The sequence below is a fragment of the Xenopus laevis genome, chromosome 1L (assembly GCF_017654675.1).
Source record: "Xenopus laevis strain J_2021 chromosome 1L, Xenopus_laevis_v10.1, whole genome shotgun sequence".
Classification (NCBI taxonomy): domain Eukaryota; kingdom Metazoa; phylum Chordata; class Amphibia; order Anura; family Pipidae; genus Xenopus; species Xenopus laevis.
In genome coordinates, this window is record NC_054371.1 from 81,618,499 (window position 1) to 81,632,799 (window position 14,301).

The window sequence follows — 14,301 nt, forward strand, 5'->3', positions numbered from 1 at the left end:
ACCCATTCTGTAGGTAATATGCTGCTTTGGCAATGGCCATGGTTTACAATTACAGATATGGGATTGGTTATCTGGAGACCAGTTATCCAGAAAGCTCCGAATTATAGAATGGCTGTCTCCCATAGACTACATTTTATCCCAATAATGTTTAAAAATGATTTCCTTTTTCCCTGTTATAATAAAACAGTACCTTATACCTGCTCCAAACTAAGATATAATTAATCCTTATTGGAGGCAAAACCAGCCTATTTGGGTTTTTTAAGACTTTCTGGTAGACTTATGGGCAGATTTATCAAAAAGGCCGAATTTGTTTTTTTTTTTTTTTACTCTAATAAATTCGATTCTACTCAAGACCCAAATGTGAGGTTATTTAAGAAAAAATTTGAATGTCTAATATTCGATCAAATAGTCCCGACCCGAAAATTCGAATCAAGTTTTCCCTCTGAAAAAAACTCAAATTGTCAGGAAGGCAATTATCATATTTAAATGGTTCAATGGACCTCTGTCATTGACTTGCAAATTAACTTAGGGGGCTGTAGGTGGTGAATATTTGAATTCGAACAGTTTCCATGGTCGAGGAGTGATAAATCTCACATTCAAATTTACATTCGAAGTGGGGGGGTTAAAATAAGAAGGTGTGAATTTTGACACAAAAAAAACTATTCAAATTTACTATTCGAACCCTTAATAAATTTGCCCCTTAAGGCAGGGGTCCCTAAGCGCCAGGCCGCGGCCCAGAACCGTGCTGAAGAAGCTCCTGAAGTGGGGCGCCGAACAATTAACACGGCACGCCAAATTGAATGCCGACCCCTCTGACCCCATCACCGACCCCCTGAACCTTGCAAAAAAAATTTGGCTCTTCTTTGGTCACGGGCCAAAAAAGGTTGGGGACCGCTGCCTTAAGGTATAAAGCGACAAATTATGGAAAGGTCCCTTAGCTGAAAACCCACAGCTCCCAAGCATTCTGGATAACAGGTCCCATATCTGTATAATCAAAGCCAACAAGTTAAAGCAGGCAGTGTGCTGCCAGGAGAAATCTACCTGAATGTGGTTAATTGCCCAAGCAATGGTTTCACCCAGATAACAAAATCATTGCCACTTAGACAGGTTACAAATATTTTATTTTTTTTGTATTTAGTTTACAAATAAGAAAAAAAAAACATTTCTTAAACTAAATTTCAAGTGATCGTTTTATTATTCCTTGAACTTTTCTAACCAACGTAACAGGGAAAAAAAAAAAAAAACAAGCCAGCATCAGCGTCTTGATAAAAATATACGTTATTCCCTGGATACAGCCGAGAGCATCAGAGGTAGGAAAGCACTGGCAGTACAAAAATACCCACCATATAAGCGCTAAAGGGTCTGTGCCCATTTCTCATACGGAAAGTGCGGAAAAACATGGCACCCAAGTGCAGCTGGGAAGAGAATGTACATCTTGTGTCAGAACAGCTCAGCTTTGTTAAACAGCTGAAGGTTTATTTATTGGAGCAGCTTTAATATCAAATGGTTACAAAAAAAAAAAAAAGTACAAATTTTCAGTAATTGCAAAGTCAGTAGGAAGAAAACGACTGGCTTCATCTGCTACTTTATATCTGGTGTCGGAACATAGCAGACTTGCCGTTTCATTAAAGACCTAGGGATGTTTTCAGTAAAGTAGCCATGTCCAGAGGGATGGTCCCTTCATCTCCTACAATGAGAGAGAGAGAGAGAGAGCAGGGAAATGATTTGAACGCAAATAGTACAGTTAAAGGGTGTATACATAAAGCATCATCATAAATATATATTAGCCCCATTAGTAAATGCAGTATTTTGCCTCAGATAGTCTCCATATTGTACAAGTGAGCTCAATCAGGATTGGACAAAGGGTTTATGTGGCACTTGGCAGTGTAGAAGTGAATAGACCTATATACACTATTCTATATGGCTGCTTAGCTTCTTCTCTTCCACCCCAAGCCTGACACTCTTCTCCCACTACAGAATATACAGGATTTATATAGAAATGATTTGATAGCACTGCTAGACTAGCTTCATTTGTTGTCTGAAATTGGGATCTGACTTGGTCAATATAATTTAGATATTTCAAAGAAGAATAAATTCCACAGCCATAAAACAAATTATTAGATAATTCCTCAAGGTAAATGTGTATTGACAAAATAATTCCTTAACCACCAACAATCAACTCATCAATTAATTATATTCTCCAATGGAGTAGTGCTGAATTAATGGACTACTCTTGTGCCATGTTCAATTCACTTGATCAAAATGAATTGTCAATTATTGTCACTTATATATAAATTTAAGTGCTTAGTGCTTGTGTAACCGATTGTAATTTGCCAATTCCCCTCCAATAAAGTGCCCTGCCACAAAGTTCATTGGATTAAAATTGAATTCATCTAATAAATAAAGTGACTGTTTATTTAATTAATTTCCCAAGAGGGTTTTGAGGATTTAAAGTGATTAGGTGCTAATAAACAAATCAATGGAGTTAATCAAGTTCAATACTGGAATTCATTGTTGCAGCGAGAAAAGGAAAATTCATAGATGGTGGAGTTGTCCCCAAAGAACTGTCGGTATTTCACTAATTCAGGGGCACCGCAAAGTTGCAGAAGGCTAAGTATCAAGGACTGTGATCTCAAAATACCTTCCCTATCTAAATTGGAGCAAACAAATCCAAGCACTCATGGAATAAAAAGGAGAAGGGAGAAGAGGAAAAAATTAAATGTCAAGCTGGAATTAAATCATCACCATATGGTAAAAAGGATCACTAAAACTCTTTAGGTATATAGAAAAAATATTTCCATCTTTGACAAAGCCATTGGGTATATACAAATAGTATTGAATCTCTTGCCAAAAATGATCGCTTAAACCAAACTAAGTGTATAAAAAATAGTATAGCAATCTTTCGCCAAACCATTAGGTATATAAAAAGAGTATTTCAATCTTTTGCCAGCACATGTTTCGTTCCTGCTCTCTCAACGCAATGAGTGTTTCCTCAGGATGCCAAAATTCTTATTCACGCTCTCGTCATATCACGTCTAGACTACTGTAACGCTTTTAATTGGCCTTCCCCACCAGAGACTGTCACCTCTCCAGTCCATAATGAACACTGCCGCGAGGCTCATACACCTCAGCAACCGCTCCTCCTCTGCCATGCCATTCTGCCAATCCCTGCACTGGCTTCCATTACTCTTCAGAATTAAATTCAAATTAATGACCGACATTCAAAGCACTTCATAATTCTGCCCCACCCTATATCTCTAGACCCATCTCCATATACTCACCAAACTGCTTACTACGCTCCTCTACTGACCTGCTACTCAACGCCTCTCTTTACCTCCTCACATGCTCGCATTCAAGACTTTGCAAGGGCTGCACCCCTCCTCTGGAACTCTCTCCCACGGTCTGTCCTACTTTCTCCCAAACTTTATGCTTTCAAGAAATCTCTTAAAACGCACTTATTTAGAGAAGCCTACCCTCACTCTTAACTACCAAATGAAATACCACATACAGTACCACATCTCTCACCCACTTAATTCTGATCTTGCCCACTCCCACACCTTGTGTTTTATTCCTTTAAATTGTAAGCTCTTTCTGCACAGGGCATTCCTCACCTTTTGTACCAGTATTGATTGTGATATATGTTCTATGTATACAATTCATGTGATTTAGTTGTATAAACACATTTACTTTACAGTGCTACAAAATATGTTGGCGCTATATAAACACATGTTAATAACAATAAAATAATATTTACAGTATATACTCGAGTATAAGCAGAGTTTTTCAGCCCCCAAAATATGCTGAAAAACTCTACCTCGGCTCATACTCGGGTCAATCGCATAAACGGTCGCCGGTGTCCAAGAATGATCTCCAAGAATATTCACCGGTGTCCAAGAATGGTCGCAGGCATCCAAAAACGAGACGCCGGCATCTCCAATGGGAGCAGAAACCCTCAATTTTTTGATTGAAACTTACCAGAGGCTGCTGCATTTCTCACCCTAGGCTTATACTGGAGTCAATAAGCTTTCCCAGTTTTTGGAGGTAAAATTAGGTACCTCGGCTTATACTCGGGACGGCTTATACTCTAGTATATACGGTAAGCACTTAATCACGCGAGATTTGGTTTGTGAGCTCTAAAAGGTACTGCGTCAGACGTCTGTCATCGGCATTCAACTCTCACTTAAGATCACGTGGGATTTGCGGACTTAGTCGCTACAGGCTTTCTATTGCGCCAACTTATCTATCATCTGCTGATACCTATAGCGTTTATCCCGGATTGATTGTAACATATCAAATATCAACCCACTATTTAGCATCTTAAAATATAACTTTTATTCACTGGACATTTAAAAGATATTTTTATCACTCTTTTTAAAAACTGTTGTGCTTGAAACAGATAGCTATAGGTATCCGCAGATGATAGTCGAAGTTGGCGCAATAGAAAGATGGATATCGACCAAGTCTGCAAATCCCGCGTGATCTTAAGTGAGAGTTGAATGTCGGTGACAGAAGTCTGACGCAGTAACTTTCTAGAGTTTGCAAACAAAATCTTGCGTGCCAAACTGACATCACACGAGGAAGTGCTTAAATATTCGGCGTCCTGAGGAAACGCTCTTTGCCTTGAGAGAGCAGGAGCGAAATGCACATGGCAAAAAATTGAAACTTTTTTTTATATACCTAATGGTTTGGCAAAAGATTGCTATACTATTTTTATACACTTTTGGTATTGGTTTTAGTGATCATTTTTGGCAAGAGATTCAGTATTAATTGTATATACCTAATGGCTTTGGCAAAAGATTAAAATATTTTTTCTATATACCCAAGAGTGTGGGTTTAGCTATCCTTTTTATCTTATGGTGATGTTTTAATTCCAGCTGGAAATTTCATTGTTTCTCCTCTTCTCCTTCTCCCTTTTATTCCATGAGTGCTTGGATTTGTGGTTTTATAGGGAAGCTCGTTTCACCAATTTAGATAGGGAAGGTATTTTGAGATCACAGTCCTTGATACTTTGCCTTCTCCAACTTTGTGGTGTCCGTGAATTAGTTAAAATACAGAAAGTTCTTTGGGGACAACTCCACCATCTATGAATTTTCCTTTTCTCGCTGCAACAATGAATTTCAGTATTGAACTTGATTAACTCCATTGATTTGTTTATTAGCACCTAGTCACTTTAAATTCTAAAAACCCTCCTGGGAAATTAATGAACTAAACAGTCACTTTATTTATTAGATTAATTCAATTTTAATCCAATGAACTTTGTGGCAGGGCACTTTATTGGAGGGGAATTGGCAAATTACAATAATTGGTCTATTTAACTTATGTACAAGCACTATGCACTTTAATTTACATACAAGTGACAATAATTGACAAGTGAATTGAGCATGGCACAATGGTAGTCAATTAATTCAGCACTACTCCATTGGAGAATATAATTAATTGACAGTTGATTGGTCGTTAAGGAATTATTTTGTCAATACAAATTTAGCTTAAGGAATTATCTAATAATTTCTTTTAAGGTTTTGGAATTGCAGGGTATCTTTATTCTTCTTTGAAAGAATATACAGGATCGTGAATTCATATGAATTCATTTATAAGAACAGCTCAAGCAATAACCATGTAAGTACTACCACATCTACTCAATTCCTGCAGACATCAGCAGTTATGCTGGAACTGACAAAGAAGTTGCCAAACTGAAGTTCCTAGTGGGAGCAGTACCACGACACTGTATTGAGCTGGACAGTGTGTTTGGACTTCAGTCAGCCTAAGTGCTCTTACACACGGGCGTTTTGAGCTGCTATCACATTAGCACTGCAGCCTTCTCACCACCCTCCCACCCACACGGTCAGTCAGTGCCTCTGCTGTTTTATTAATTAATGTTGTCCCTGGATGATTGTGCTGGCTACTGGTCCCCTTTCTAGTCAAAGCCAGAGAGCAGTGCCGGCAGTAAATCAAAATAACTGCCATTCTGCCATGATTTCTGGGGGTATTTATACATGGATGTGCCGCTGTGCCATCTTTTTGTGAGCTCTGGGAGTATTGTAGTTCTGTGTATTTCCTTTATTTTTAGAAATCAAAAGTGTAATTTATTTCATGTGCGGCCCCAGAAATTTTCTTCTTCAAATGTGGCCCAGGGAAGCCAAAAGGTTGGACACCCCTGATATAGAATAAAGTAATCTCACACCTGTATACTACACTAGTTATTAATGACTTAATGAAGTCATTCGTAGTAACACATATGTCTCGAAAGGCAACCGCGTGCAGCTACACATGCTTCATCACAACAGGTATGGGACCAGTTATCCAGAATACTTGGGACCTGGGGTTTCTCAGATAACCGATCTTTATGTAATTTGGATTTTCATACCTTAAGTCTACTAGTGGGGCAGATATTGTTGGAAGCTTTATTGCCTGTATGAGAGATTTCCCACAGATGATAAAGGGCCCATTTTGTCAAAGCCCGTAGAATAGAGTAATCATCATCATCATCATCATCATGTTGGTGTGGAATCTGGACAATTTCTCTTGAATGTCAGCTGGTGTAGCTGGGAAATCCAGCCAATATACCATTAAAGGGGGTGGTTCACCTTTAAGTTAACTTTTAGTATGTTATATAATGACCAATTTTAAGCAACTTTTTAAATTGGTCTTAATTATTTATTTGTTATAGATTTTTCATTATTTGCCTTCTCTTCTGACTCCTTCCAGCTTTCAAATGGGATTCACTTACCCCATCTAAAAAACAAATGTTCTGTAAAGGTATACATCTATTTAGCTAATGAAACTTTTTCAATTTAATCCATCTCCTATTGCAGTCTCTTATTTAAATCATTGCATGGTTGTTAGGGTAATTTGGACCCTAGCAACCAGATTGAATTTGCAAACTGGAGAGTTGCTGAATTAAAAGCTAAATTACTCAAACTAAAATAAGAAAACCAATTGGTGTCATACTAAAATTTAAAGGTGAACATCTCCTTTAAGTCTATGGATGTCTGTTTTGTCTCAGCGTTTTCAAAAAAAAACACAGTGCCCAAAGTAGCCCCAAGTTTCACTGCCCTCTCCTGAAAGGATAACATTTTCATTGTAAACAATTGTCTGGAAACTATGTGTAATAACGTAGAAAGTAGGAGAGTATTGAAGAACATTAGGGATGCACCGAATCCAGGATTCGGTTCGGGATTCTGCCTTTTTCAGCAGGATTAGGCAGAATCCTTCTGCCTGGCCGAGACTGAATCCTAATTTGCATAGGCAAATTAGGGGTGGGGAGGGAAATCTCGTGACTTTTTGTCACAAAACAAGGAAGTAAAAAAAAATTTCCCCTTCCCACCCCTAATTTGCCTATGCAAATTAGGATTCGGATTGGTATTCGGCCGAATCTTTCATGAAGGATCTGGGGGTTTGGCCGAATCCAAAACAGTAGATTCGGTGCATCCCTAAAAAAATGTTTTAACTTTACTGCAGGAAAAGGTTATTGCCACTTTGTGTGCTTACATGAATAAATCACTTTCCTTTCCATCGAACATCAGAGCCCTATCACACTTCATGGGTTAAATTCTATATAATCGGTCCGTATCCGAGCCTCTATGCCAGAGAACAAAGCAGGAACAACTACCCTTTATCTGAATTGCTAATTAATGTTCAAGGGAGACTTTTAAACTGCCACTGGGTGGGAAATAGGGGTGGTCTAAACTTGTCGCCCCTTCTTATGGTACCTGAAGCACAAGCAACAAGGGTCTTGATCAGAAATGACTACAACGTATGCTTGTCCTGGGTGTTTATAAACAGCATGCAAATCTGCACAAGGGCAATAACCCGTAGCAGCTGAATGATCAGAAACACATACCTGTGTCTACAGTTGTCATATCTTGTTCAAGCCTTAATTTCTGCTGACTGATTTTCAGCATTGACTCTTCAATGGTTCCTTTGCCAATCAACTTGATCACTTTTACTTCCCTAAAAACAAAAACGTGTATTTGCACATCTACGCAGTTTATAAATGTATTCATTGTTTAGTCCAATCAGCCAATAGTTGGTAGCACAGTAAACTGGCTTATTTATTTTCCAAATGGCTTATGTCAATTTGGAAAAGGGATGTCAATCAGTCAGCCAGCAACAACTTTCCAAGGAGAAAGGATAACGTTGTGTGTTTAAAGCCTTACTTGGTCTGGCCGACTCTGTGGCATCGATCCTCTGCCTGCTTGTCATTGTAAGGGTTGCAGTCTATATCATGGAGAATGACGATGTTTGCGGACGTCAGATTGATCCCAAGTCCCCCCGCTTTGGTTGACAGAAGGAATATAAATATATCCATGTCAGTGTTAAACTCATCTATAAGATGTATCCTAATAAAAGAAACAACATTGTTTAGGAAATGTGACATCATGGAAGAGACACTATGAATAAATAAATAAATGTACACTAGTGTAGGCTATATACAGTGAAATTTGGGTACTTTACTGCTTTGTCCCCTAATAAAAAAAAAAGCTGGAGAAGTTTATTTTCAAGGAAAGGAATTTCTGTTCATTATACTCTATGAATAAAAAATAGTATAAAATTTCAACATTTACCTTGCAACATTACATTATAGGATAACTAAAGCCCTTTAGCCAAAAGTCCCCACTGCTCCCACTCCCTGCCTCCCCCCTGAACAGTGCTACAGCAGATTGTGTGTCCCCTCTAGGAATACTCGCACATGCAGAAGATTACAGCAGAGCTCACGGGCGCCATCTTCTGGTGCTTTGATATTCTTCCTGCCCATTGACAATTTCCATTACTTTCCGCGCAGTTGAACAAACCGGAAAATGGCTCCAACTGCACATGCGCTGATACGCCGCTCACTTCACAAAGATTACCGAAGCGACGAACATGGCGCCAATATTAACATTGTGCAGGGGGGAGGCAGGGAGGGGGCAGTGGGGACTTTTGCCTAAAGGGGGGTTTAGTTCTCCTTTAAGGGGAAGATCTATCAAGGGTCCAATTGAAAATTTGAAATTTCGAGATTTTTTAGGTCAAAACTGGCAAATTCGACTAGGGAGTTATCCAAATACGGTTCGAGTTTTTTTAAAAAATTCTAATTATATTTTCAAGATTTATCATACCCTGACCCTTTACGAACTTGAATTCGACTATTTGCCACCGAAAACCTGCCAAATTGCTGTTGAAGTCAATGGGAGACGTCCAGGGATCAATTCGGAGTTGTTTGCAGCCTTCGTGACATTCAAGTTTTTTCTGGAGAAAACCCACGAATCGAGTTTTTAAAACTCTAATCTAATTAGATTCGAGTTTTCGGGTTGATATTATTCACCCAAGTTTAAAATTAGATTTTTATAATAAATTTCGATTGGTACAAAAAATCCATATGAATTTGAAATTCAACCATTGATAAATCTGCCCCTAAGTGTGAGATGACATACTGTGTGGCTCGTAACAAATAGTTACGATGCTCACGTTGAAAACATTTTAACCCCCACCTGACCCTAACCTGCTACACGACAGTAGTGAGGCCAAAATGTTATATTGGGGATTACAAGCCCTTTAATTGTAGTTCTTTATAAATTTAAAATAAAAAAAGTGTATTGGGCCTAAAAAAACTTTATAAGGGGACGATTGGCCTGTAGGACCACTGTATTGGTCAGGAGACACTAATTTAAGCAAAAATATTCACAGACTTGATACAAAAAAAAAAATCACTTTTTGAAAATATATGCAGTTGAAATGAACCAATACAATATGGGGTCAGAGTTTGTGCACCAATACATTTTTTAGTGTGCTAAACAAGATGGACTTCGAACTGACTGGTAGTCAAAATATGGCATGAGGCACGTTTGCCATAAAGGAACAGTAACATCAAAAAATTAAAGTGTTTTAAAGTAATACAAATATAATGCAGTGTTGCCCTGCACTGGTAAAACTGGTGTGTTTGCTTCAGAATGTAGGGGGAATGTATTGCTATTGCAGCAGTTAAACAAGCCTACCTTTCCGATATTTGCGTTTTCCCGTCCAGCCTGATATATCTATGCTGGTGATGCTTCAGGAAAACTTCAATAATATCCAACATCATGGTAAATTGACTAAATAATACAACTCTGTCTCCCTAGAGCCAAAATAAAATCCAGTGATTAGTGCAGAAGGGAAAATTCTTGCTAGCATATGAACCGAGCATGGGCTATAGAACACAATGTGAATAACAACCTGACAAGGTAGGAAGGGGTCTCTTGATACTTACGACCAAACCCACAAAGGTATGGGAATCCTGTTACTTGACAAAACCCGCTACACATAAAGACTATGCATAATGAGCACTTCTCCAAGCACATTCGTTATGCACGTGTGCAACATCACAAGCAAATCTCGGTGCCACAAATACCCGCTGCCATTTAGAGCTCCCTCCCAATGTGGGTGGCCTATTGCTTGATGGGCCATCAATAAAAAAACAAACCAACTATTGTCTCCCCAACTAGAGTGTGAGCTCTATTCGCCTGCACCACCAGTGGGGGAGATAATTTGGGGGTCACAAGTGCTTCAGAAAAATTCCAGTGGGGCCCGGATCCCACCTTGGGTGCTGCACCCTTACTTTCACCCCAGTTGTGGCTGGGGTCTCAGAGGCTGAGAGGGATTGTGACTGGGGCATGGGGTGTGCAGGCCCCTGACCCCCCAGTCCGACGCTGGTTCTGTTTGGTCTCTGCCTTGACAGAACAGCAGAGAGTACTCCATTTACACCTTCATGAAAATACCATGTGCTAATACCAAGAAAAGACAAAGAAGGTTCTCTGGGGCAGAATTATCAAAATTCACATTTTGAGGTTTTTTCTAATTACATTTTTTTTTTTTGAAAATGTCAAAGTGCGCTTATTTAAAAAAGATCTGAAAAATTAAAAACTCATTTGCTAAAAAGCTGAAAAAACAAACTGAGAAAATCACACTGATAAGTATGGGCAAATGAATATGGCAGGTCTTCAAATTTAATTTCTAACATTTCACCATATTATCCTGCCATCATAGCAAACTTTAGCATAGGAAAAGTTTGAGAATATAGATATATATTTTTCAATATAGCCACAAACATTCGCATTGTAATTAGATGATTCTGGATGTACTTTTCCTTTGATAATTAATTCCACTAAAATCAGTCTGACATCAAGCTCGGGCTAATATCTTAAAAAGACAGGTATGGGGCCTGTTATCCAGAATGCTTCGGACCTGTTCCAGAATGCTCGGGATCTGGATTTTTTTTTAGACAAGTGATCTTTCTGTAATTTGGATCTTCATACCTTAAAGGAGAAGGAAAGGTTAAAACTAAGTAAGCCTTATCAGAAAGGTCCATCTAAATATACCAGTAAACCCCCAAAGTGGTGCTGCTCTGAGTCCCCTGTCAAAAGAAACACAGCATTTATTTCCTTCTATTGTGTACACATGGGCTTCTGTATCAGACTTCCTGCCTTCAGCTTAAACCTCATTGCCCTGGGCAAGAGCATGCTCAGTTTGCTCCTCTTCCCCCTCCCCCTCCCTTCTCTACTGTAATCTGAGCCCAGAGCAGGGAGAGACTCAGGCAGGAAGTGATGTCACACCATGTTAATACTGCAGCTCCTATCCTAAACAAACAGAGAGTTTCTAGAGCTTTTTACTCGGGTATGGTAAAACATTATACAGAATAAATATAGCATTCTAGCTTGCACTATTGCAGCTAATCTATTGGCAATAAAATGCCTCCATAGCTTTCCTTCTCCTTTAAGTATACCAAAAATAATGTAAAAATTAAATAAACCTAATACAATTGTTCTGCCACCAATAAGGGTTAATAATATCTTAGTTCAAGGCACGGCTTTATTATTACAGAGGAAAAGGACATTTTTAATTTTTAAAAATGTGAATTACAGTGAAACCTCAATTTTACATAGCCTGATTTTACACTGCTCGTGTAATCCCATCAATGTAGAATGCATATAGCTTAAATTGTTGGGAAATGAGGAGAGCACTCAGCAAGCATATCAATGCTGTGGTTTTCCTTTAATTAGCCGACTACTCATAGAATACATTTTGCCTTTCCCTGATTTTAGACCATCTGGCCTCTTGAAATGATTATTTGATTAAATGTCTAAGACGAACTTCCTGTAATTTGGAGCTTTTTGGATAACAGATCCCATACCTCTATAAAGAAACTCATGCTTTTTGCTGAATAGTCAAGTGTTTTCTATGTACATGTAGTTTTAGGCACAATACCTTTTTCTTAATATCAGATAAAAGCTTTTCCAGTATATTAAATTTCCCAGAATCCAGTATCAGCTCCTTTTCTAATTTATACTGTGAAAGTGTGGTAAATTCCCCACACAGTCTATGTAGCTCAAAGTCTGTCATTACTTCCATATCTTCAAAGATGAGATCTGGGTTTGCTTCACAGTGAGTAGGTTCCTACAAACAACATAAAGCCTTTATTAAACCAATACATTTTGAAACAGCAATATGCACTTCTACCTCTTACATTAGGGAAATTATACAAGTTTTGGGTTGCCCAGGACAGTTCTATAGTGACATGCAACATTTAAAGTGGACCCGTCACCCAAACAAAATTATTCCAAATCCTATTTTATAATGTTAGTCAAGCAAAATGAACTTTAATTACACTGTGTAAATTATTTGAATATTGTTTCCATCAGTCTGGGAATTCAAAATTATAGCAACCAGGAAGGAGCCATTTTGTGGACACTGTTATTAAGGCAATCCTTACATAATCTCAGAATCTTGTTTGTGCACCAGGGGACAGGGACCCAATGCCCATCACCATGCACTGGTTACACAATTAAATCGTTAAGAGAGCTGGGGGAATGTGGTGAGAGCGGTGACATCTAGGAAGTGCTGAATGGAAAGTGAAAGTAATTGCTTGCCCCGCCTCTATGCCTAGGCATAGAGGCGGGGTAGGCAATATTTGATTGACAGCTGATATTTTTAAATGAGTTTACAACAGCTATGAATGCTTTATTAAAAAAAAGAAATTGGATTTCATGTTTAATTTAAAAAGGACTTTTATTATACAGATTTTCATGTCTGGGTGACGGGTCCACTTTAACATAAGTAAAAATATGTCTGTTCTTACAACTTTCCATGACTTACCTATTTATAATATATAATATTATAATAATGATTAATTATTTATTTTATAATAATAATAATATAATAAGAAAATATTAGTATAAGTCCCAGAGGAATGCCACAATCATCTAAAAGCACAAGTTTCAGGAATTCTGAGGTAACTTCAAATATCATCATATTTTACCAGAATTAACACCATAAATCTTATGGTTTCTTCAGGGACTCAAAAATCCCAGTGAACAAGTTAAAGCACCAGTATAGTGAAGTATCATCCTAAGAACACATACAACTCAAATTAAACAGTAAAGAACCGCCAGCACCAAACTTAGGTTGTAAGTTTAGCAGGACAGGCCATAGTGCTGAATGAAATACTATGTAACTATATATGGCACTATGTAAGAATAAAGGAAAACAATTAAAGGGGAACTAAAGTCTAAAACAGAATAATGCTAGAAATGCTGTATTTTATATACTAAATATAAACATTAACTTACTGCACCAGAAGCCCAATTAAACAAATGATTTATTCTTTTAAAGTTGGCCGCAGAGGGCTGTCATATTGTAACTTTGTTAAACATCTTTGCAAGACCAAGACTAGGCACATGCTCAGTGTAGTCTGGGCTTCTGTTGGAAGGGTTAAGCATATACAGCAAGACTGATTAAAAATCAGAATATACAGACTGCACTGGCCCTGTGGATACGAATCTCTAAACAGTCGCCAGCTGCTTTATAGGGAAACAAAGCTGTTCAAGTTCTGGAAAGTAAGGTGGGGGGTGCCATTTGAAAGTATGATCGTATTCCCTGCGGAGCAATTAAGGACCTTCTGATGTTTCCTATCCTCAGCAGTCAGAGCAAGTAAAATGAAGGGGGAATTTCACTGCAGTCACGTTTCTTATAAAAACGGTACACATTTTTTAATGAAAGTATACTGGAGATAGATTTCTATTTCATTAAATAAAAAATTATTTTATTTTTTTGCCTTTACATCCCCTTTAACATGACATAGGCATTATAATAAAATTATTGAATGGATACATTTGTTTGCAACAGGATGTCCTTATAGTGACCCTCAAGGATGAAAATCCTGAATGAATCTGATGCTCTTTGAGCTACAAATATATAATTTAATCAATTATCCACTTGATGGAGCTTGGTTCCTTTTCACCTTGTGACTTGTATTCTAATTTCTGTTGAACAGCAGTCTATGTTGAAAGTAAA

At 38.0% G+C, this 14,301-nt stretch overlaps 1 protein-coding gene across 2 annotated transcripts in view; it reads right to left on the reverse strand.

Moving 5' to 3' along the window:
• Window positions 1-1,104: 1,104 nt before the first annotated feature.
• LOC108710927 (SWI/SNF-related matrix-associated actin-dependent regulator of chromatin subfamily A containing DEAD/H box 1) overlaps window positions 1,105-14,301 on the reverse strand; it is a 67,641-nt gene continuing 54,444 nt past the window's right edge. For both annotated transcript variants that reach the window (XM_018252143.2, XM_018252136.2), the window contains exons 20-24: window positions 12,217-12,405; window positions 9,972-10,090; window positions 8,157-8,339; window positions 7,841-7,950; window positions 1,105-1,687 (exon numbers count right to left, since the gene is read on the reverse strand). In XM_018252143.2, coding sequence (XP_018107632.1) covers window positions 1,626-1,687; window positions 7,841-7,950; window positions 8,157-8,339; window positions 9,972-10,090; window positions 12,217-12,405 — 663 coding nt within the window. In that variant the 3' untranslated portion in view covers window positions 1,105-1,625. The remainder of the gene's footprint in view (window positions 1,688-7,840; window positions 7,951-8,156; window positions 8,340-9,971; window positions 10,091-12,216; window positions 12,406-14,301) is intronic.